The sequence below is a fragment of the Notolepis coatsorum genome, assembly GCF_963971535.1.
Source record: "Notolepis coatsorum genome assembly, chromosome: 2".
In the NCBI taxonomy this organism is placed as follows: domain Eukaryota; kingdom Metazoa; phylum Chordata; class Actinopteri; order Aulopiformes; family Paralepididae; genus Notolepis; species Notolepis coatsorum.
The window spans coordinates 121,386,657-121,412,452 of NC_140166.1; the positions used below are offsets into that span (position 1 = coordinate 121,386,657).

A 25,796-nucleotide genomic window follows, 5' to 3' on the forward strand; every position below is an offset into this window, starting at 1 on the left:
ATTAGGGAGTACTTGAATTAATTCCCAGTTTGCACATATTAGTGTTCTCCAGGTTCTCAAGAGTGGGAAAGTAATGTTGAATTTGAAAGGAATACTGGAGCACACTGGCATTCTTGCTACTTCACTTTATGTAGGAATATGTTTAACCAACGTTAGTCAACAGACCTTCAGCGTAATATTATATATATATCCTCTAAATGGACAGGGACCTAGCTACATCGCCAACACTCTAATAAATTACAGGCCAGCAAGAACACTGCGATCATCAGCTGCTGGACTACTAGATTATCCCAGAAACAGTCAAAAGAGGATCGGTAATGCAGCCTTTATCAACTATGGCCCAAAACTATGGAACAAACTACCCCAAAACATCAGGGAAGCCAACTCACTAGACATCTTCAAAAGACAGCTTAAAACCTATCTCTTTGCTCAGGCATTTAAATGAAACATCAGGGATATCCTGACACAAATTGTACTTTACCTGCACTATTCTTACCTTACCTACTTTTATACACTTCCTATCAAATTCACGTGTCGGTTCTATGCAAATTTGATCTCACTACCTCCTATGCACTGTAATTTTAAGAGCACTGCTCTGTTGTAATTCAAAATGTAACTATTTTATCACTTTTTACTTCTTACTGATGCACTGCTCTGTTGTATGTTAAATACCCTGTTGTATGTCCGTTCTATTTTATAATTGTTTGCCTATTTTTAAACTGAATCATTTTAAACTATTTTTATTATTTGTATTACTGAATGAAACTGTAAACAGAAAGGCCTATTGGGATGCTAGATCCTAATGTGAAACACTGATTTACCCTACCTTGCTACCTCTCTCTTTTTTATGCTCGCTTATGCCTATATTTTTTACTGTTGTGAAGCACTTTGAACTGCTACTTCTGTATGAAAAGTGCTATACAAATAGTTATTATTATCCACATCCATCTGTACATACGTGCATATAATCCTTTTTACATATCTGTAGATACTATACATATCCCTTACCTACTCTTACTAGTTACGCTGCTGGCCAGTATGACTTACTAACTACCATAGTGTCTTTATACCTGTATCACTGTACATATAAATACAACTCTGTACATACATCTGATTAGCACCCTACTCAGTAGTACTCATTTATATATTTTATACTCAGTTTAATCACCTGTACATTGTATATTACTATTGCATTTGACTGTTTTTCCACTCCGAGTCTGGTTGGATGCCAAACTTCTTTTCGTTGTACTGTACTTGTGCTGTATGACAATACATTTTGAATCTAATCTAATCTTAAGTATTCCTACATAAAGTGAAGTAGCAGGAATACCAGCGAGTATTCCTTTCAAATTCAACATTAGGGAGTACTTGACATACATTTGTAGACAGTAAAAGAATATCTCCATATTTAGTTAAAAACAACATGCTTTAATGACAACCTGCCAAATGAAAACAATGGACTGTACGCCTCCATGACAAGAGACAACTCAAAATGTTGTCAATCATATTTGTTTCCCATTACCAGTGGAAATAATACTGTTGAGTGAAATGAGCTGAATATGACTGGAAACACAGTATGACAACTCAAGAATGTACCATTTTAGGGTGAGGAATGTCTCCTCTCCCAATTTTCCAGAAACACAAAATGTTCTCCCGTCATAAGTCAACTAGTCAGAACATAAAAAAAGGTTTTTATCTCGTCATCTTGACTGACAGCCAAGCTTTAACTGCAGAGAACTGGGATAAACTGACGGATCACGTTTCGACAGAAGTTGCAACGTAGCCGTACTATATCCTCTAAATCTCTGAGATCAAAACACAACTTGCTGACTGTTTGGTTATTTAAAACGACCAACACATTATTCGCCCCCCCTTCTAGAATGACTGTTTTTAACAGTCACGGTGGAAATTGTTTTCGTGTACAACTCATTGATGTCAAAATCTTCCACAGATCTTAAAATGAGAAATTCTGGTTTGGCAAACTCTTTGAGTCTAGGGTCCTGGTCCTATTCTCCTTGCTGAAATACTGATTTAGGAACACATAGACGTTAGTGCTGGAACAAGTTTGTCAACCCAATGACAACAATGGCCAATCCTGTTCTGTGGAGATAGCCGATGATAAAGCAGTCAGATTAGGACTATATTAACCTACAACAAGGTTAGAACTGTATCTGTGACCCTTCCTTATGGCATAAATTTGATCTTCTGTACCTCATGAATGAAACTATTGGCAGGGAAAGCACAGTGTGGCTGGGTGGTGTTAAGCATACATGGAACTAGACTCACTAGCCTCCTGGCTGACCGCAGAGACCCAAGAGAACCACTGGTATCTGACCGCAGAGACCCAAGAGAACCACTGGTACCGGAGTTCTGTTTTAAGTTATCCTCTTCATGTGCATTTAGAGTAATGAAATGGTCTCGTTCTCGTTATGTATCACCATAACCTTACTGGTTAAAGCCGCTAATTCACAAGTAGTAACCACCATAGTCCTACTGGTTAACACCACCACATGGGGGCTAGCTACTAATGTACAAGTACTAGTAACCACCATAGCCTTACTGGTTAACACCATCACGTGTGGCTAGCTACTAATGTACAAGTAGTAACCACCATAGCCTTACTGGTTAACACCATCACGTGTGGCTAGCTACTAATGTACAAGTAGTAACCACCATAGCCTTACTGGTTAACACCATCACGTGTGGCTAGCTACTAATGTACAAGTAGTAACCACCATAGCCTTACTGGTTAACACCATCACGTGTGGCTAGCTACTAATGTACAAGTAGTAACCACCATAGCCTTACTGGTTAACACCATCACGTGTGGCTAGCTACTAATGTACAAGTAGTAACCACCATAGCCTTACTGGTTAACACCATCATGTGTGGCTAGCTACTAATGTACAAGTAGTAACCACCATAGCCTTACTGGTTAACACCATCACGTGTGGCTAGCTACTAATGTACAAGTAGTAACCACCATAGTCGTACTGGTTAACACCATCACGTGTGGCTAGCTACTAATGTACAAGTAGTAACCACCATAGTCGTACTGGTTAACACCATCACGTGTGGCTAGCTACTAATGTAACCACCATAGTGGTACTGGTTAACACCATCACGTGTGGCTAGCTACTAATGTACAAGTAGTAACCACCATAGTCGTACTGGTTAACACCATCACGTGTGGCTAGCTACTAATGTACAAGTAGTAACCACCATAGTCGTACTGGTTAACACCATCATGTGTGGCTAGCTACTAATGTACAAGTAGTAACCACCATAGTCGTACTGGTTAACACCATCACGTGTGGCTAGCTACTAATGTACAAGTAGTAACCACCATAGTCGTACTGGTTAACACCATCATGTGTGGCTAGCTACTAATGTACAAGTAGTAACCACCATAGCCTTACTGGTTAACACCATCACGTGTGGCTAGCTACTAATGTACAAGTAGTAACCACCATAGTGGTACTGGTTAACACCATCACGTGTGGCTAGCTACTAATGTACAAGTAGTAACCACCATAGTCGTACTGGTTAACACCATCACGTGTGGCTAGCTACTAATGTAACCACCATAGTGGTACTGGTTAACACCATCACGTGTGGCTAGATACTAATGTACAAGTAGTGGCTAGCCGCTAACCTAGCAGTAATGAACTAAAACCCAGTGTAAAAACAAGCACTAACAATAACTAACCAGGATGTAGATGTTTGTTTAAAAAACAAGTGTAGAATGTAAGTGAAAACTACCGTCACGTAAACAAATAAGATAAGTAGCTGTGTGCAGCGCTGCACGGCACAAGACCTCAAAAAACAACATAAAAAGTGTCTCAGTGCAGTTGGTAGAGTTGGCAAATGAACGACCCCAAGTCATCGCCTGGGATATGGTCAGAAAAACAGTCAATGTGCCGGTCAGTGTCTCCTTGTGTACAAACAGTTTACACACCAAAAAAAAAAAAAACAGCAACAACACAGAGGTGTTAAAAAAGCGAGGCTCTCGGATGCTTCTCACCGTGATTATAAATGTCTTCTCTTATATATATATATAGATATATATATATATATATTAATTCATCTAAAGCTCTATATCTATACGTAGTCCTGTGGGTACAGTATCTTACAACTGTAACAATAGTGGATCTGCTGGTGTGCTGAGCTTAAAGCATGCTGCTCTCTCTCTCTCTTTCCCTCTCCGATTCGCCTTCCGAATACGAAAAGTGGATCTGAACATTTTACACCTTCGCTCCCGGGGCACATGGGCACATGGGCATACTCCGTCTGGGCATCTTCACATGTCAATCAAAACTAAATTACACTTTTCTTTTTTTACATGGAACAAGAGTGAAAAGAGGCAGAACTTGTAACCCACAAAACACACACACACACACACACACACTATAATGTAAGCACGTGCGCAACTGCTTGAACACACTCGCACGCGCACATGATGGCAAGCAAGCACTCTTTTCTGCTCTTGATATGACTGTCACACGTCCGCAATCTCAAGCAAACACACCTTTTTGTTGTTTTTGACATGACTGTATGAGTCGCATCCACAATCTCTCAGTGACAATAATGTGATTCCCCCATCATCATCCGTGGCACTGCTTGCTGGCAGCCGACAAAAAACATGCAGAATTTTTTAATCCTATTCCTTTTGCCGGCATAAAGGCTCCGTGCTGCCGCGTCTTCCACCGTATCATCTGCAGAAAACACACTTTCTGCGTCATCATCTCTCTGCGCCTTTTTTCCACACTGGACACACACAGCAGGGGGCGGAAGGGGAGGGTGCGGGGGAGGCGAATCCACAGTCCACAGCAAGTGGTCCTAAGCCACGCCCCTTTTGTTATCGGCTCATCGACGAGGATGACTAGGACGGCCCCCGGTGCCATTAGCAACAGCGACTCCAATGCCCTCGCTTGGGAAGTCCATCCATTTGCAGAAATTAAGTAAAAACTAAAACAATAACAAACAAACAAAATAAAACATCCTCTTCCTGTTGTTTCCTTCCGCTTTCCTTTCTGGATGTCTGTCTCTGGGGCGGCTCCTCGGCCAACGTCCTGTCGTCTGATTGGCTGATCGGCCTGCAGACAGTCTTGATGAGGAGTAGTCTCTTTTTGGCTCATGTGTATACAAATCCTCTCAGTCAAAAGTATTTTTTTGGGGGGGAGAAACGCAAACTCCACTGCACGTTCCGGGAGACTATATGGTTTTACGCTTCCCCCCTGGCACAATAGGGCGGGCGAATTCCACGAAGTCGTCTATGAGGACGGGCCACGCCCCTGAGGGGAAAGAGGAGAACACTGGGTCAGTGGGTCAGTTACCTTCACCAGGGCTTTCCCTAAACAATGGTACAGTGGTGCAGTGTCACTATGACTGCATAAAGATAGTGGGGAAAAAAACTCCTATCTGCACTTTGCAAGGCACTAATACCTGGTCGGTATTGTTAAAACAGTGTATTATATTGGGTATCCTTAAAAAACAACAACATGAAAACAACACTTTCTCGAAAATGATTGAATGAAACCTTGGGGCCAAGTGATTGCTCTGTCCTCTGTGTGTGTGTGTGTGTGTGTGTGTGTGTGTGTGTGTGTGTGTGTGTGTGTGTGTGTGTGTGTGTGTGTGTGTGTGTGTGTTTTCTCGTGTTCAGCATTACACCATTATGCAACTGTATACACTGTACTTAAATAAATAACTTATTCTGTCACCTTCTTAAAATAATGGCTTAAGTCACCTTTTGAGGAAAATGATGATGATGTTTTTGCCTAGTAATTTCTTCATGATGATGGCCACCTCTGATATAATCGCCTACAACCTTCATTGAAAAGATCATGCTGTTCCTAACCAGTTGTGAAATGATTAACAAATATCATATATTCTATATGTGGTTCAGTTTATCACCCTTGTGTTTGCCATTTTATTGAAATTATGTGTTTGTTGCAGGAAATTACAGTAAATGGCTTTTATATTGCACTTTCTTTTGTCTCCCGGACTGAGGAGGCACAGCCCCCCGCTGGACCACCCCCTAGTTGAGGCACAGCCCCCCGCTGGACCACCCCCTAGTTGAGGCACAGCCCCCCTCTGGACCACCCCCTAGTTGAGGCACAGCCCCCCGCTGGACCACCCCCTAGTTGAGGCACAGCCCCCCGCTGGACCACCCCCTAGTTGAGGCACAGCCCCCCGCTGGACCACCCCCTAGTTGAGGCACAGCCCCCCGCTGGACCACCCCCTAGTTGAGGCACAGCCCCCCGCTGGACCACCCCCTAGTTGAGGCACAGCCCCCCTCTGGACCACCCCCTAGTTGAGGCACAGCCCCCCGCTGGACCACCCCCTAGTTGAGGCACAGCCCCCCGCTGGACCACCCCCTAGTTGAGGCACAGCCCCCCGCTGGACCACCCCCTAGTTGAGGCACAGCCCCCCGCTGGACCACCCCCTAGTTGAGGCACAGCCCCCCGCTGGACCACCCCCTAGTTGAGGCACAGCCCCCCCCTGGACCACCCCCTAGTTGAGGCACAGCCCCCCGCTGGACCACCCCCTAGTTGAGGCACAGCCCCCCGCTGGACCACCCCCTAGTTGAGGCACAGCCCCCCGCTGGACCACCCCCTAGTTGAGGCACAGCCCCCCTCTGGACCACCCCCTAGTTGAGGCACAGCCCCCCGCTGGACCACCCCCTAGTTGAGGCACAGCCCCCCGCTGGACCACCCCCTAGTTGAGGCACAGCCCCCCGCTGGACCACCCCCTAGTTGAGGCACAGCCCCCCTCTGGACCACCCCCTAGTTGAGGCACAGCCCCCCGCTGGACCACCCCCTAGTTGAGGCACAGCCCCCCTCTGGACCACCCCCTAGTTGAGGCACAGCCCCCCGCTGGACCACCCCCTAGTTGAGGCACAGCCCCCCTCTGGACCACCCCCTAGTTGAGGCACAGCCCCCCTCTGGACCACCCCCTAGTTGAGGCACTGTTCACAAATCATTTGAGTGTAATAATCTGGTTTGTCAAAGTTGTTTCCAGGAGATGGCGGAGGTGGTGTGGAATTAGACCGTTCTGGAATCTAGTCTCCCGTAGAGGACTGTGTGTCCGACTCTTAACCACCAAAACCTGCACGGGCTACAACGTATGACGTATACAGTATCATGCCAGTTAGGATACCTTGTGTATACTATACTGCACCATGTGTATACTGTTTACTTTTATTCTTACTTAGTATTATTCAGATTCAAATTCGTCATTGCCTATATTTATTGTAATGTATAATTAAACTGGCATACAGACCCTCATCTGCACCTTTTTGGTCGAGCGCTTCAAAGCGGGACCTGGAGAAACTTCAGCTCGCTCAGAACAGAGCGGCACGTCTCGCCCTCCGCTGCTCTGTGAGGAGCAGTGTTGGGGGAATGCATGCCGCTCTGTCTTGGCTTAGAGTGGATCAGAGGCTGGCATGCAGCGTTGTAACATTTTTGTTTAATATTTATAAAATTGGTAAACCTAAGTCTTTGTGGTCAGAACTACAACCCACCAATACTAGACATGGCTATGTCACATGACACGCCGTGGGTCTTCATTTTACTCTACCAAGAACAAATGCACTTAAGAGAACCGTAATGTATAGAGCTGCTGCATACTGGAATTGTATACCTGTGAAGATAAAGATGATCAGCAACTAATTTACTTTTAAGAAAAAGTTGAAGGATGCTGTTGAATGGTGAAATACAGTTGAGTTACTGATTTATTTAGTTAGTATTGTTAGTTTAGTATTGTATTTGTGGTTGTTTCTTATGTTTTTATTGTTTTTGTTACTGTAATGTACTGTAATGTTGTGTGTTCGGACCCCAGGAAGAATAGTCTTTCACCCATGGGTGTAGACTAATGGGGATCCATATATAAACAAATATATCTGCACCTTTGTTTAGACTATTCATCTATTTATTGTATTGCCTATGTCTTTCTACTATTACCCTGCCCATACCTGTACCTCGCCCCCCCCCCCTCCCTTATACTGCTATGACGCCCAAATGTCCCCAAGGGGATCAATAAAGGAATATCTTATCTTATCTTCAGTATGGACAAATTGGATATGATGGCATGCAATATCATTACAGCTGCTGACCCGAACACTTCAAATGTTTCCAAGCCTCACCTGCTGCCATGGTATTCTACAGTGCAAAGCAATATTCTAATGCTTTTGGGGGGAAATGAGCACAATAACTCACAAACATTTTATGGCCTCATAAAGCCATTCATTGTCTATGGAGCAGCCCCGATTTTACATCCCAGTGACATCACCAACTGGAGGGTTCTCTTTAGGAGAGAGCAGAGCCATTTATTACCAGAGTTTGGACGGCAAAGTTTCAAAAAGAGCTCTCGACTAGAGTTGTTATGTTATGTTGCTATGACTCACTATGATAAGGTGGCCACATCATGGGGTCTACTCTATACCAGCGGTTCTCAACAGGGGTGCCTTGGGATTTATATATATAAAAAAAAAATCTATTATTTTTGGATTACAGAAAATTATCACTAAAGTGCTATCTGTTGCAGCTGCACTGTTTTCCATGAAAATACCATATTTGGATACGTTTGACAATTTCTCAAAATCATTATTTAATAAAACACAGAAAAGGATCACCAAGTTACTCTGGATAAAAAAATACTTTACAGACAACATTGAGACAAAGCTTCCTGACACATCTCCATCCAAACTCTTGGAAGAACTCATTGAAATCTCATCCGATACCACCTGGAGAGCTCGTTTCAGAGTGTGGTGCTGAGCACCAAGTATCTCATGATGCAGCAGTTAAGGTGTTGATACCATTCAGCACCATATATATTTTTTTTTTATCCACTTTTTCTCCTTATTGTTCTATTTTTCTCCCAGCCCAATTTCGCCTCGCCAATTCTCCCTTCAATTCTCCCCTCCCCTGTCTCGAACGTTGCTAGACTATGCCTCCCACTGGTCGGCTGCAGTGAGGACCAAGCCTTGCATCACGTGTCCCCTCCGGTACACGAGGAGGCAACGGTTGCATCTTTTCACCTGTACAGCACGATCTCTGTTGCGGCAGTAGACTGTCAGTCATAGACAGGTAGTGACGAGGGGCTGAGTGGAGGAGTTCAAACAATTGACGCGCACCGTGAAATAACTCTGTTCCACGTCCAGGAAATACTTTTGAGGCTTTTATTATTTCGCTTCATGAGACAAACAAAATACCCTTATTTAACATACACTAATATACTGATACTGATGCGTTCTTGCGTGCTTGTGTGCTTTCAATATTGCGTGTGGCACAACCGGTCCCCAATGGACAAACACGCTCACGTTCTTAGAACTATCTTGCGTGTGGTTGCGTTCTTCAATATTGCGCTCTTGCATGCTTTCAATATTGCGCTTTGCGGTCAAAAGAAAATATGCTCTCCTAACTCTCACCCCCTCTCTCCGTGAACTGTCAACCTCAGTGAACTGTCAACCAACGTGAAAATGTGAATGACATTCCATAAAAACACTCCCATTAGCGTCACACCCCCGTGAGCACGCCCACCACCTAAAGTGACAGTACAACTAATAATACAACACAAATATAATACCGAATGATAATAAAGAGACCTCCATTACGGCGCCTACAATCTCTCAGTGACGATCTCTCACGCTGCCCCCGTTACTTCCTGATTCTGCTGTACAGGCGCACCAACCGACCTGTAGGAGTCGCTGTCCACAACGTCCAATCCCCACCCACCGGCTTTCCCACCCCTAACACTGCCAATTGTGTTAGTATGAACGACCAGCCAAGCTGGTAGCAACGCCGAGAGCTGGGCTCGAACCCAGCATCTCCTGCGTTAGTGGCGAGCGCCTTGCCCACTGCGCCACTTAGCCGCCCCGTCAGCACCACATATCTGTGTGAAGCTGGCTTTTCATCCATGACAGCTCTGAAAACAAAATATAGGGCCAAGTTGAGCCTTGAGAATGACATGTGTTGCCTTGTCAACGATCTCCCCACGTATTGACCGTATTATTAGCCAGCAGTAGCAGACCTCGCATTGAGCTAGAAATATCCACTGAGTGAACGAGTGCTTATTTTCTGTATTTATTTATATTTTTTGAGAAATATTAATTTTAAAAATTACTTTTTTTATTTATATATTTCTTTTTTTTAATCAAATGTATTAAAATAGTTTGTGTCGCTAATCTGTTAAAACCGCACTGGTTCGCTCGCCATAGTTGTTTTCGCCCCATTCACTGCGCATTAGAGCGTTTTTGTACAGGAGAAAATAACAACCAATCGGAGATTTCTTTTCACAAGTCACTGGGCAGACTTTCCTCCATCGAGGGTATTCTAGCATGACCTGCCTATACACTTTAACAGGAGCCCAGGTGTGGAGTGACAGTTTGATCAGCCAATCACATTTGGAGCTGTAGTCAATGGGTGTAGTCTTTTAGGGCCCTTTCTCACTCACTCTATTCGTTTCTATTTCGTTCCGTTCTGCCCGTGCCGAGATCTGATGCGAACTCCCCCCCCCCCCTCTCCCCCCTCTAGTTTGTGTACACACTTCAGTCTTGGTGCGCTCTGGGTTTTGTTTACGGTTTGCGTTTTGAGCTTGTAAGCTTGCCGTAGTCGATGATGTCACGCTCGAAATGTAAACACAGGAAGTGTTAACACGGAGACTGGAGAATGGATGTTGATATAAAGAAACAAATAACTAATAAATATGAAGTTATATTTGAACCTCTGTTGTCAAGCCTTGTCAATATAACCCACCCCCCTTTTCTCACGAATGGAACTCTGTTGTAGAGTCCGCTTTTGATCGTTTTGCAGGGTTAACAATAACGCTAAGCTAACGGCTAACGCTAACGCTACTACATGCAACATACTAGTAACATTGCTCGCATCGATTATATTGAATGTCATTGATCTTCTACTGGTCGACCGAAAATGTAAACGGGAATGTCTTAACACGACTGCGGACTCTGGATGTTGATATAAAATGAACAAATTGCCAATAAATATGAAGTTATATTTGAACCTCTGTTGTCAAGCCTTGTCAATATAACCCACCCCATTTTATCACGAATGGATGGTGTTGTAGAGTCCGCTTTTGAGCGTTTTTGAGCGATCTACTGGTCGACCACGGCCGACTGGTTGGGCACCACTGGTCTAATAGAAATAAATGCATTCGAACAATGTATAGACATAGCAACAAAATCTATGACGTTATGTCAGCACCAGGCGCCACGCCCGTGAAAAGGTACAAGCTCGCAAAGCCACACCCCCCGTTCTCCCGGGACCGACCCCGAGACCACCTCTGCCAGCTGATCCCGTTCAGCGGGGGGTGAAACGATTCAGCGCCGTTTCGCACCCCAAAAGGGGTGAGTGAGAACACTCCCCCCCCGTGCTCCGGGACGGTGATTCGATACAAAAGGCTGAGTGTGAAAGCCCCCTTAGATGCCAAGGTATGCTAGAGGGATCTTGCCCCTCGGCTACCGTAGCAAACTATCAAGCCGCGGTTTGACTTGCCACGGCTGAAAACCGAACTCGGTGTCATGTATTCTATGGCAGATTTTCAGGGAAAGGACCCATCTGACCTTCTTCTATTTCTTCAAAAAAAAAAACTCAGTGAAAGCATGAAGCAGCTATATAAACTGACGTGTTTAGTTGTAACTATCCCTGTCACCACTTCAACCGTGGAAAGGACATTTTCTGCCCTCAAGCGAATTAAAACATATGCGAGGAATACAACCGGACAATCACGACTCTCTGCATTATCCTCTATGTCAATTGAAAAACAAATTCTCCTGGATCTGAAAAGGACTGATCAGCTTTATGACCGGGCCATTGAAAAGTTCACCCAAACGGACAGGAGGATGTGAGTGGTGAGTGAAACAAATTAATTTATATTGATGGATCTGCCGCTGCGCATTTTATTTCCACACAAATATATGTCTGTCTTGAAATATTGGCTGGGCTGCTGTGCGTTTAATTTGGTAATTCTTGACTTGATCTTTCTTTGCATACCGTGGAGCTCACACTGTAGCGTGTGTGTGTGTGTGTGACTGTCCAGCCTGCTTGTGCACTGTCTGCAGCTCATTGTTAGGCTGGCCGTTATGTGATAAAAAATAAAATCAAAATTCAAATCCGCCTCTTAAATAGCACAGTAAAGATGATAATAATCTAATCGTTCTTTATAGATTTTGCAGATTATGAAGGCCCGGTTAACTCCGGTACGCTTCGCCACTGCTTTTTACATACCTGTGTAGATAGTATATCTGTACATACTCCTTACATAATAGTTATTACTCAGTAGTACTCATGTATATATACTCCAGTTTAATCACTTGTACATTATATATTGTTAATCAGATAAGGTATTGGTCCCCTTGGGAAAATGTGGGCGCCATAGCAGCATGGGGGGGGGGGTACAGGTATCGGCAGGTTAATAGAAGAAACACATAAATATAGGGCAATAAAATTTGATCTGAATGACAATACATTTTTAATCTAATCTGATAATCTATCATGTAATGCCTAAAAGAGGCTTTCAGATAGACCTCAGTGACGGCACCACTGTGTCCTGACAGCTTCACTGACTCTGCCCTGAGCAAAGCGCACATGGGTGTTGCTGCACGCTGTGAACGAACCCCTTGCGCCTCCAGCAGGAAGGAGACGCCTCCAGCCAGACAAGAGCAGGAACATCTTTGATCAAAGTGATCCAAGAGAACCGCATTGACTCCCGTGTTGCGACCGCAGCGAATTCCATTCCAAAATATTAAAGTGAAAATTACTTTCCTGACTGTTTCCACAGGACTCGTGAGGGTGACTTTACTCACGTTGTTATTATGGAGACATTTCAATGAGCACATGAACTTCCCTCCCATGAAGTTACATTCAAAACTTGCAAATGACAGTAATTAAGAGCAATAATCTGAGTCAGATAATCGTGAGTCTGTAATTACATCAGTGTATTCTGAATTTCTGCCTGTCTTGTATTTTTACAGTGGTATGCCAATTTCCTTCCCGGACGTTGAGCTGCCCTACTGTCGGTCTGGGGAGGGTGTAGACTACCACATGCTGCCCTACTGTCGGTCTGGGGAGGGTGTAGACTACCACATGCTGCCCTACTGTCTGGAGAGGGCATAGACTACCACATGATGCCCTACTGTCGGTCCGGGGAGAGTGTAGACTACCACATGCTGCCCTACTGTCGGTCTGGGGAGGGTGTAGACTACCACATGATGCCCTACTGTCGGTCTGGGGAGGGTGTAGACTACCACATGATGCCCTACTGTCGGTCTGGGGAGGGTGTAGACTACCACATGATGCCCTACTGTCGGTCTGGGGAGGGTGTAGACTACCACATGATGCCCTACTGTCGGTCCGGGGAGGGTGTAGACTACCACATGCTGCCCTACTGTCGGTCTGGGGAGGGTGTAGACTACCACATGCTGCCCTACTGTCAGTCTGGGGAGGGTGTAGATCACCACATGCCTCCTCCGATACACATGGAGTCGCCAGCAGCTTATTTTCATCTGACAGCGAGGGGTTTCACTGGGAGAATGTAACGAGGTTCACGCTATCTGCCCCAGATCCCCTCCCTGCAGAACCGACCAGCAGGAGTCACTGTTTGTAAAGACCCACCTGCGAACACTGCCAATTATTGTGTTCGTAGGGTGACTGACCAAGCCGGAGGTACCGCTGATAGCGGGAATCGAACCCAGAGTCTCTGTGGTGGTAGGCGAGTGCTTAGACCTCTACACTACCCAGCCGCCCTACAAACACATTTCCTACCAAGTAGACAATCCCAGTATATATCTTTATTCTAAAATCAGGAATGGACACATAATTATAAATTTGTGAACAGTTTCTAGTGTATGTGTCCTAATTAGCTCACCCTCCTCGTCGTAGTTAGACATGTCATCTGCAATCATGTTGCCAAAGTCCAGCAGCAGGTTCCATGTGTCCTTAGGAATCGACCGCTTGTGGTGCTCCTGTATGAACAACAGTGAGAAGAACGGAGTCATACAACATTTTTACCAGCAGTCATAACATTTTTACCAGCAGTCATAACATTTTTACCAGCAGTCATACAACATCCAAATCATCCAGAACTCTGCTGCCAGGATCATCACCCACACCAATTCATCAGACCACATCATCCCCATTCTCATTCAATTACACTGGCTCCCTGTGCACTACCGGATCGATTACAAAAACCTTCTACTCACCTTCAGCCCTCCATAATCTAGCCCCCATCTACACCACTGACCTCCTCCAGGAGTACACCACTGACCTCCTCCAGGAGTACACCCCCTCCCGCACCCTCCGCTCATCCTCTGCTGGACTTATATCCATCCCCAGCTCCCGCCTCAGCACCATGGGTGCTCCAGCTTTCAGACTCAGGAACTCCCTGCCCCCACATGTCCGACAGTCTTGACTCCATATCAACTTTTAAATCCCAACTAAAAACTCATCTGTTCAAACTGGCATATTCACTGTAACCCGTGTGTCACTGTTTTATACTCCCATCTGTTGTTTGTTTGGTTTTTAACTTCACCGTTTTATACTTCCTGTTGTTTGTTTTTTTCTTAACTTTGACTTGCCAAGATCACTATTTTTTTACTTTGACTGTCTTGTTTTGTTTTTATGCCCTGTAAGGTGACCTTGGGTGTTTTGAAAGGCGCCCCCAAATAAAATGTATTATTATTAACATTATGACCAGCAGGGCGGCTAGGTGGCGCAGTGGGCAAGGCGCTCGCCACCAACGCAGGAGATGCTGGGTTCGAGCCCAGCTCTCTGCGTTGCTACCAGCTTGGCTGGTCGTTCATACTAATACAATTGGCAGTATTAGGGGGTGGGAAGCTGGTGGGTGGGGATCGGACGTTGTGGACAGCGACTCCTACAGGTCGGTTGGTGCGCCTGCGCAGTAGAATCAGGAAGCGACGGGGGCGGCGTGTCCCTCCCACGCAGACCCTCGCCGCTGAGAGATCGCGCTGTGCAGATGAAAAGATGCGACGGCTGCCTCCTCGAGTACCGGAGGGGACACGTGATGCAAGGCTTCGTCCACATTGCAGCCGGCTTGTGGGAGGCATGGTCTAACAGCGTTCGAGACAGGGGAGGGTAGAATTGGACAATGCGAAATTGGGGACGGGAGAAAAATTGAAAAATGGGGAGAAAAGGTAGATAAAAAGAAAACAGTATGACCAGCAGCTCCAGCTGTACAGCAGTTTGACCAGCAGCTCCAGCTGTACAGCAGTTTGACCAGCAGCTCCAGCTGTACAGCAGTTTGACCAGCAGCTCCAGCTGTACAGCAGTTTGACCAGCAGCTCCAGCTGTACAGCAGTTTGACCAGCAGCTCCAGCTGTACAGCAGTTTGACCAGCAGCTCCAGCTGTACAACAGTTTGACCAGCAGCTCCAGCTGTACAGCAGTTTGACCAGCAGCTCCAGCTGTACAACAGTTTGACCAGCAGCTCCAGCTGTACAACAGTTTTGATAGGTACGTTTCTGTTTCAGAACTGAGAACACTAGTATAGAATAAAGGGATATAAAAATAAACCAAATGTTCTGTGTCCCATTCAGTCTCCCATTCATTGTCAATGGAGCAGCTCCAGACTTTATACCCGATGACCTCACAAGTTTGATTCTTACTTCTCCGGTTTCTGGCTTTGGGAGAGAGAGTAGCTCATGTTCACAGATATTGATTGAACTTTCCTAGACCATGGAAATAACACATCAGAATTCTTAATAATAAGACAACAAGAAGCTCTTATTGATAAATAAAATGTAATGTTTTTTCTGAGCTCCACACTCACCAGTAGAAAACGGTTCCAGAGGTCCAAGAACTTAAAGCGACCCGTCAGAACCAGGTTCCAGTAAGCCACGGCCATCTCCAGGTCTAGAGCATCAGAAACAAACAGAGGAGGAATACAACTTCTGGTGTTTTGGAGAGGAAAGCAACTGCCACAACCGCCACCAAAACAACCAAACCACCAGTCTGCTTTACTCATTCACTCATTCAACATCACAGTTCAGAAAACCACACCAGCGTGAGACATCTCTCCTGCCCAGTGCTGCCTGGTCGTATTAAAGCCATAATGCGGGTGGTCTTGCCCGCAACGATGTTGTACTACAGTATTGCACATCGTTGCGGGCAAGACCACCCGCATTTCATTGTATACTTGTATGCCGTGACAAATAAAACTCTTGACTTGACTCTTGATTGTGTAATTGTGGCGCCTGCTGGCCGTGAGTGGTACTGCCTCTGCGTTTTCAATACATTTCAATACATGATTGGCTCACTTAAAGCACTCCAGTTTGCACTGAACTTGGGAAGTCTGCTTTTAGCTTCTGTACTCCTGACAAGTGGAACATCATACAACAAACTCTCAAACTTAATACCTTGGTATCCTTTGGTCAGTTTAAATCCTTGATCACCAACCATTCCACCATAATCTGTAATTGTTTTTGTTGTGAAGGGCCAGATTAAACCGAATATATATATTTATTTATATATATATATTTAATTGTATTTGTATATTCTCTAATATTCCCTGATATCCCTTGTATATTCCTTGTACAATATGCATTGAATATCCATTCTAGCCTACTGAACATCCCATAATAGTCTCCATTCTACTATTGGTCGAGACCTTGGTGCCAGGCTGCCATACCCCTCAGACCCAGTTCAAACGTACCGCTCCACATGTACGAACAAGTCCTAGTTCCGCGTAGGAATCTGGCTACCGCACCACTAATGGGACTATTTGTTCATAGTGCGTATATATACTGCGCTACTAAAGTAGGACTTTCTTTTCAGTCCAGTTTCTTACCCTCCAATAGAGTCACAGACGTAAAGCCTCCCCGCGACGCCACGTGTGGGAGTAAGGCCAAGTTCGCCTACCATCGGTATTGAGACATCGTGTATATTAATATTTGAATAGTCATATTTGGCACTATATCGTCGAGTTGGACGTAGTCTATTAAGCTAATAATAGTCTGTTAATATATAGTGCTTCGTGCGGTGAGAATACTACCGTAGTCAGTACACCATCGTTTCGGGCAGAGAACTGGCTGCTTACCCAGGGTGGTTGACCCCATGTGAAGCTGCACCCGAGGAGCCCCAGAGCCGACGAGCGAGTGGACCTGTATACCGGATTATTCTACCGACGACAGCCCGCCTTCCCAGGCACGGATTATGCTTTGTATACTTTGATTATTCCATGGATAAAGACCCCCGACACTGCCGTGTGTTGGAACCCCCCCCCCTGGAGAGGACGCAAGGTGAGGAGACGCTCTGCAAGACGAGGTCGCTTCACGTCTCTCCCCCGTGGACCGGAGAGAGCCGGCCCACAAAGAGTCCACCTGCTTTCATCTGTGGTCCAAGGATCGCCGGCGCATTGAACGGCACTACAGTGGGTTCACCTGGGATACCCTTGGCCGGACGAGGCAGCCGGATTCTACCCCCCCCCCCCTCCTACTCCTGTCGGCTTACAAGCGACCGGATTAACCCCCCCTTAGTGTATCTAGTATATAATCATTAAAGTATCATTGCTGTCATTCCTTAACTATTCCAGGTCGTATATTTACCACCTGCGCCATCAGAGATTGGACATTCTCTATTGATATACCGACGAATACTCTTTGCCATAAAAGTGCATACTATTTCAATTCATAAATGTAATTAAGTGATTAAGTGCTTGCTCTACACACCATTGCTGTGTAGTAATAAACGCATACTTCGACTTCGTACATTTGTGTTGGATCCGTTTCATCTACGTGAGAGTGTTTATGATAATATATTTATGCCGTGTACTGGGTGGCCGAATATTAAGTACAAAGGTAGTGGTAGTAAGTATCATATCTAGTAATACAGTCAGGGAATTGTACCCCTCAGTTACAATTTTAATTGATTGTACACAGATTGCACTTATTGTAATTTGTATTGTATATTTATAGTATTTCTCATGTATTTATTATGTTTGTATGCTCAACATTATTGGAAATGAGGACTTTAAAGAATGAATGAATTTCCTGTCAGCGTCCTTACTTCGAAGCACCGGTGGTCCCAGTGTGTTCTGTACACGCTCCAGAACTTAATTAACTAATAGAACAATTACACATTGTCGCTTTAAGTCTTAATATCACTGCGATCATGGCCAAAACTTTCAGGCCAAGTATTTTCAACCTAAAGACACGTTGAAGTAACCAGAAACAAGACCGCAAGTTGTACAGCAGATTATGTAACATCTTTTTTTGATCAGGAATAAATATTGCTACTACTACTGTGGGATGTCTACTTTTTACAGCAGCTTTAAATAAATAAAGCCACTAGAGTCGACTAGAAGACAGCAACTTGCTTTTCTTTTTTCATTAAACCTAAGCTGAAATATATATTTCACAAATATAGCGAACCTCTTACATATTCATAATATTTAAACCTTCTGTTAGGATGTCACACGCTGTTGGCCCCGTTAGCCTTTTATATATGGAGCTATGTGATTCAGTTGTAGCAGGACACAAGGGGGAGGGGTAGGATGGTGATGGTTGTTCTTGCTAGCCTCGCATGTCCGTAAGCTACATCTCCAATTGGGTCTGAAACCCCATCAGTGGATAGTAACAAAGAGACTCTCTGTGAAAGTGGTTGCTTTAAAAAGTCACTTTAACTTAACATGGTGAATTCCTGGCACAGTGGAAATGGTAATCACTTAGGTTGGTCTTAGTCAACAAATACTTTGTTAGTGAATTAGATAGCCGTTTTTTATGTGGTGGTTTTCCCGTGCAGAGTGAGTTTTTTTTTATGTTTGGGGTTTTGTTTTAGGTTTTGATATTTAGACAGACGATTTCCCATAATGTTCCTTTAAGAGCGACCACAGAGCAACCAGTACAGACGTAGCGATGAACAACCCTGCGAGCACCACGGGGTGAGTCAAACCCATGATGGCAGCCTTGGAATAGTGTCCGTCCAAAAATATCAAAACATTTGTCTCCAAAACCACGGTAAGGGCTACTGTATGCCAAAGCGTGTAAAGTGACTGTTGCTGTCTTACCCTCTGTCAAGGAGATCTACCACGCCAGAGTGGTAGTAAAGGACGCCATCCACCCAGTCTCTGAATTGTTTGTCCGGCTTCCTTCTGGTTGACGGTACCGTTCCATCAAGGCTACCTGCAGCCATCTGAGGAACAGCTTTGTTCTCACCAGTGCACGGTCTAAATAGTACCTAGTATTTAACCAATATTAATGCTCTTTTATTTTATGCTTGATTTGGCACACAAATGGCTTTTGTTGCTCTGCCGATATGTTGTTGTTGCTGTTGTGGCTGCTGTTTGAAATTGTCTACTGTACGTTTGTGTAGTAAGGTCTGTGTCTGCTTACATGTACAGTATTCTAGTAATACGTCTGTATGGTTTGTTCCGCCTCTATTTTTAAGCTCCGTTTTGAAACTTTTGTACATTATAATTCCAATTCAATCTACTGAACATGGCAAATAAAGTAAACTTGAACTTGATCAAATTCAGCTAACCTTGTTGCTTATAACGAGACGCTGTTCAGCCTCTGTTACGGGGCAAGGATCTTTCAATGCTGTGTGGGAGCTTTTACACTGAAGTTGAGCTGTGACGCACAAGGCTGACAGCTCGTACAAAGACACAGCTTTTCCCCCTGCATACGTTGTGATTACATCGTCATCAATCCATTGCAGGATGAGAGACAAGACCGTAACACGCCGGCCGCGTTAAGTCAAAGCAACTTATAAGCATCCGTTTTTGCTGCAAGGTCCTCTTTGTTACTGGCCAACCAGAACCTACGGGGAGGGGTAACCTTCCGCAGGGCTAGTGTGCCAGGCCGCTCGGAGGCTTACCTAAGCCCTTCTGGCCGGGGTTCTTGGCGAAGTTAAAGGTGAACTGGTAGAAGTCTTTAAACTTCCCTGTGTCTTTCAGTTCCTGCTCTAGTCTGGGGAGGATCGCCTTGAGCTTCTCAGGACTGTCACAGCTGGAGAGAGAAGAGCGCACACACACACAGACACAAGCATAAGTAAGCACAGTACACCAAATCACACTACTGGAATTAAATTGGTTTTGAATCATAAAGTGATGAATTCAGTGAAGGTGTTGACTAGTAGATGGAAAATAACTTTCTTAATTATCCTAATTAAAAACATATATTTTACTCTAAACCTTTCAGCTTTAAAAAATGTACAATTCATGTTAAACTGTCACGTCCCGTTAGCTCTTAATATGAAGCTGTGTCCTTCGGTTATAGCAGGACATATCTTGCTTATAATTTGGAGCACAAAGAAAATATTGGCATCAACAAGAGAGCCAAGACCCTCCTCTTCACATCAGTGTGAAAATGTCTGAATATTTATATATTATGAAGGAAAATGACAGAGCAAGTCACAAATGTCCTGATAGAAAAGCCTCTGGTTCAATGTTTTTGGTGACAGGGCCACGCTGTTCTCTACAGTCAACCTTAACAACGGCTTGGGATTCTAACGCGACATTAACAGAGTTCAGAATTTGATCCAATTTGTGGTCCTGTGTAGATAACTGGGTAAGCATGGCACTAACTCTGCCAGGGTTAGGGGTACGATTCCCACCGGGACCACCCATAATGAAAAATGTATGCAGTCATTCCATTGTAAAGCGCTTTGAGTGGTACTTGTATTAGAAAAGTGCAACAGGAAAGCCACCATTTTGACTTGTCATAGATGGGTAAACAACCATAGATATAGAATAATGTATATTCATTGACAAAAAAACACACCTCTTTAAACAATATCTGAAAATCTGTACTATTATGCACCTTACTACTATGCTACTATACTTAATACTACTACCTATCATGCTAATAATATTACCATATTATGTCTATACTACTATGCACTCAAGAGTGTAACACTCAAGTTCGACACTATTTGACTAACAATGCCACTTACCCTTAGCTGCCGGATATGTACCCCTCCGGCTGACTTGTTCACAATTTGTAAGTCGCTTTGGATAAAAGCATCAGCTAAATGTAAATGCAAATGTAAATGTATATGGTTACCTTTGTTTACCCATTGGTGACAAGTCAAAATGGCTGCTGTAAAAAAGGGCCAGATCATGACAAGGTGCTTACCCCAGCTCCGCCATGCCGTCCAGGAATTCTTTCCTGCTGAACTCGCACTGTGTGGCTGCTCGGAACTTCCACGCTACCACCAGGACACTCATGCTGGCCGGGTCCAGAGTGAGGTCATCGCAGAACTGCTGGATCCCATCGATACCTATCTTGTTCTCATCCTGAGGGTCTGCAGAGACAACCCAGGTGACTTAACAGGACTGTGTGGAAATGGTCCTGTGTACTGTGTAGGTATACTGGATGATCTCATTTCAAGGTATACCAGTATGAATCCTATGTACTACTACTACTACTACGTTATGGATCATGTATACTATCATCATACTACGTTATGAACCATGTATACCATCATCATCACACTTTAAAGAAACAAGGAAAATAAAGGTCACTTTAAGAACTGATGTGGTATATTGTATAGTAGTGTACATAGGACCCAGTGCCTTAATTCGTAGCTAACATTGTATTGCATTATCTCAGGACTTTAACATGTCTATTTTCAAGTTCAAGTTCAAGTTCTTTAATAGTTGTCATACAGAAGTACAGAATACTTTCATACAAAATGCTTCTTACTGTTACGCTCCAGAGACTGTGCTAGACAAGATAGTATCAAATAACATAATATAGCATGTAATTTAGAAGAAGAAAAATGAGGTCACAGTGTTCGGTATAGACATATGTACAATGTTCTGAGTTACCATATAATATACAATATTATGCAGTGTACTAATGTACAGTACTATCTAGTGCAAAGCAGAAATGGGATGAGGTACAATTTTAGGTACAATTTACAGTAAGGTGTACGAGTTGTAGTGCAATCCTTCATCAATAAATATAAAGTGTGGGGAGTGGGTGCTACAGTGTGTTTGTTTAAAGTGGGTGTGTGCTATAAAGTGTGGAGTGGGTGCTACAGTGTGTTTGTTTAAAGTGAGTGTGTGCGTGTGGATGTGTGTGCTATGTGCGTTTGGTGGTTGTTGTTGTGTAGTGTTCATTCATTGTTCGTTTAGCAGCCTGATGGCCTGGGGATAGAAGCTTCTTCTGAGTCTTTCTGTGCTCGCCTTGAGACTCCGGTATCGCTTGCCTGACCGCAGCAGTTCAAAGAGGCAGTTGTTCGGGTGACTGGAGTCTTTAATGATTCTCTTAGCCTTGCCCTTGCAACGCTTGTTGTAAATGTTCTGGAGGGTGGGGAGCCCCCCTCCAATTGTGCGTTCGGCTGAACGTGTCACTCTTTGTAGTCTGCTTCGGTCTTGTGCAGTGCTATTCCCAAACCAGGAGGTGATGTTGCCGGTCAAGATGCTCTCTATTGTACATGAGTAGAAGTTCTTAAGGATCTTCTGACTGACTTGGAACTTCCTTAGGCGCCTGAGGAAGTAGAGGCGTTGTCGTGCCTTCTTCACAACACTGTCAATGTGTGTGGTCCATGTCAAGTCCTCGGATATGTAGGCTCCGAGGTACTTAAAGCTGTTGACTCTCTCAACCGGTGCCCCGTCGATGCTGAGGGGGCTGTAGTCCTTGACCCCCGACCTCCTGAAGTCCACAATCATCTCCTTTGTTTTGCTGACGTTCAGGGAGAGGCTGTTTTCCTGGCACCATCCTGCCAGGACCTTGACCTCTTCCAGGTAGGCCCTCTCGTCGTTGGCAGAGATCAGGCCCACCACCACTGTGTCGTCAGCAAATTTGATGATTGTATTGCTACTCCGCTGAGCCACACAGTCGTGTGTGTACAGGGAGTAGAGGAGGGGACTCAGAACACAGCCCTGGGGGGCCCCTATGTTGAGGGTGATGGATGAGGAGGTGCAGTTGCCTGCTCTCACCACCTGGGGTCTGCCAGTCAGGAAGTCCAAGACCCACTGGCAGAGGTCATAGCCCAAGCCCAGGTCCCTGAGCTTGGCTATGAGTATGGAGGGGACTATGGTATTGAATGCCGAGCTGTAGTCGATGAATAGCATTCTCACATAGTTCCCCTGCCTCTTGTCCAGGTGTGATGCTGCTGTGTGCAGCACATGGGCTATGGCGTCCTCCGTGGACCTGTTGGGGCGGTATGCAAATTGCAGGGGGTCCATGTTGATGGGGAGGGAGGAGCAGATGTAGCCCTTTACTAGCTTCTCAAAGCACTTCATGGCTATGGAGGTGAGAGCTACAGGGCGGTAGTCGTTGAGGCAAGCAGGCTTGGATTTTTTGGGTACAGGGATAATAGTGGACTTCTTCAGGCAGGTGGGGATGACAGCCTGTTCTAAGGACAGGTTAAATATGTCAGTGAATACTGGGGCCAGTTGGTCGGCACAGACTTTTAGGACGCGGCCGGGGATGCCGTCCGGACCTGCTGCCTTCCTGATATTCACTTTTTTAAAGGTCCGCCTCACCTCATGCTCTGTTACCCTGAACACTGCGCCTCCATCAGCAGCCGACCCCCCCCCCCCATTGCCGTGGCTTGTGAGCTGGTGTTGTTATTACCAGCATCAAACCTCGCATAGAAGGTATTGAGGTCATTTGCTAAGGAGATGTCACTGTTCAGTTTGAGGGAGGCGCCTTTGTAGTCTGTCATCGTTTTGAGCCCCTGCCACATAGCTCTAGAGTCAGCTTGTTCAAACTGGAGTTCAATTTTATCCCTGTAGCGCCGTTTGGCCTCTGACACTGTCCTCCTTACGTTGTATCGCGCCACCTTGTGGTCATTCATGTTCTATTATGTCTATTTCATTACCGGTTTATTATGTCTATTTTATTATTTATTGTTATTGCACAATCAAAGCGGGCATGGCCACCCACATTTCACTGTATGCCCTGCTGGTATGTATGTGACAAATAAACCTCTTGAATCTTGAATCACTATTATTACTGACTGATAGAATCCTGCCCCTCCACTACTATGTTATATTACTACGGCTATGTTAATTTATATTACTATTGCTATTATTACCTCTTCTGCCTGTATCACCCTAAATATTCAAATTCATACATGAATTAACCAATGTAGAAAGTGTGTATTGAAGCTCTTAGGAAATTCAGTCAACAATATGGGGTGTCTAGTCAGGACACGGGAGGCAGGAATGTCCTTTGAGGAGTATTATTATGAACTAAATGTAGATACACAGACACTACTACTCTTGTACTATTTACCATTACTACTGTGGGAGTGAAACAAAAGACATCAACGTTACATTACTTAGGCTATACTATCTCTATAATTAACATAAACCTCGCAGCAGTTTATGATGGATAAGGATAGATCATTCTGAATAAAATAAATATTGTGATGATATTGTGATGCAAATAACCAGCAAGGAAATATTGATTTTAAAGTCAATGTTTTGCTTTGCTTGTCAAAGTGTCAAGAGTCAAGCAGAAAGACACACGGGACAGGACAAGATGAACACTCAACCACTAAACAGCTTGCCTTTGTATCGGTTGTAGAGCTGTTCCAGCCTCTTGCGGTCCACAGAGGTTTTCATGGATTCTTTATAGTAGAGGTCTGGGTTCTGGAAGTAGTTGTCTGTGGCGACTTCTAGTTTCCAGTCATTCTGTGACAGGCAGTACACAGCAGTCCTCTCCCCTGCCTGTGTGAAGGACATGAACTGCCGAACCTTGTCCTTCTGCGATGACTTCAGCTTATGCTGCAGAAAGAAAAGAGCACACACACACACAAACCAGTAAATGGGGTGTCAAGATGTGCACCACTATCTAGAAAGAGAGAGAGAACTGTGAAATAGGTGGGGATCTCTGAAGTTTTGCAGCATCAATCTTTGCTGCAAACTTGTTGCTATTATCCATGTGCAATCCAAAATTGCTGGACGTGCATAACAATAACATTTACATAAACCACACGAGGGCCGCCCACCACATACCTGTCAAGTCTCAAATGTTATGTCAAGTCATCAAACATGACTGGCAACAACATGTGAGCTCGCAATATCAATAATTCACATGACAAGCTTGCTATGTGTATATATTCCCCCCCCCCCATATGGGGATTTAAAAGGAACGTTTGTGGCCAACGGTAATGGTTTTGTTTACAAGTGTTTTCACCGAGCTATTCGAGCTACGTCCTGATTAGATATCGTGAGAATTGCAGCACGTCTCTTGCAGACCTGACACCCACCCGATAGCAACCTCACGGAGACCGGCCAGGCTTTCGCGACCCAATTTCCACCGCAGGGTGGGTGTGTGTGTGTGTGTGCGACTGGAACAGCCCCTCTCTCTCCCCTGGTCCTCCTACCCCAGTACAGCATTAGGCGAGAGACCAAAAAGGGAAAGGTACGTGCCGCAACTCCGAGTGTCTCAAAATACCCAACAGCTGACCTTCCATTCCCCTCATATATCCGCCACACAGTAAACGACACATCATTCTGACAATGCGACAGTTTGACAGAGGACACCCCCCCCCCGGTTGTTGCCCGTTTCCGTGCGAACCTCACAGCTCGCGTTATAATAAACTAGCTTGTCCCACGGTTCATATGATAGTTTGGGGGGGTTGTTGTTGTTTTTTTTTGTCTTACCTACCATTTTATCACCCGCTGTTTTGGCCAACTTGATATCCAATTACCCCCTGGTACGTCTGCGCGAGAGGCACTGCGCACTACTGTCACGTTTGGAACGTTTGAATGTCGGGAGTTGTAGTTTCCACGGAACCGTCGAGGAAATGATAAACAGAAGGAAGGGTCATTACGTCACCATGGTGCGAGTGACTGAAGGCACGTCGG

The 25,796-nt window shown here is 44.8% G+C and overlaps 1 protein-coding gene across 1 annotated transcript; it reads right to left on the minus strand.

Moving 5' to 3' along the window:
- Positions 1 to 1,446: 1,446 nt before the first annotated feature.
- Positions 1,447 to 24,710, minus strand: dcun1d2b (DCN1, defective in cullin neddylation 1, domain containing 2b). The gene is made up of 6 exons (XM_084308960.1): positions 24,482 to 24,710; positions 21,103 to 21,271; positions 19,844 to 19,974; positions 15,801 to 15,883; positions 13,882 to 13,978; positions 1,447 to 5,294 (listed from the first exon to the last, which is right to left on the minus strand). The coding sequence occupies exons 1-6, from the start codon at positions 24,666 to 24,668 to the stop codon at positions 5,215 to 5,217; spliced, it is 747 nt and encodes a 248-aa protein (XP_084165086.1). The 5' UTR covers positions 24,669 to 24,710; the 3' UTR covers positions 1,447 to 5,214.
- Between the last annotated feature and the right edge of the window lie 1,086 nt (positions 24,711 to 25,796).

Bases quoted from the DNA above. Each gene is read 5' to 3' on its own strand.
- dcun1d2b (XM_084308960.1), bottom strand. From the start codon at position 24,668: ATGTCCTTCACACAGGCAGGGGAGAGGACTGCTGTGTACTGCCTGTCA. The intron at 15,884-19,843 runs GTAAGCCTCCGA...CTGATGCTCTAG, and splicing joins CCCCGGCCAGAAGGGCTTAG to ACCTGGAGATGGCCGTGGCT. The intron at 5,295-13,881 runs GTGAGCTAATTA...CTTTCCCCTCAG, and splicing joins GTCTAACTACGACGAGGAGG to GGGCGTGGCCCGTCCTCATA.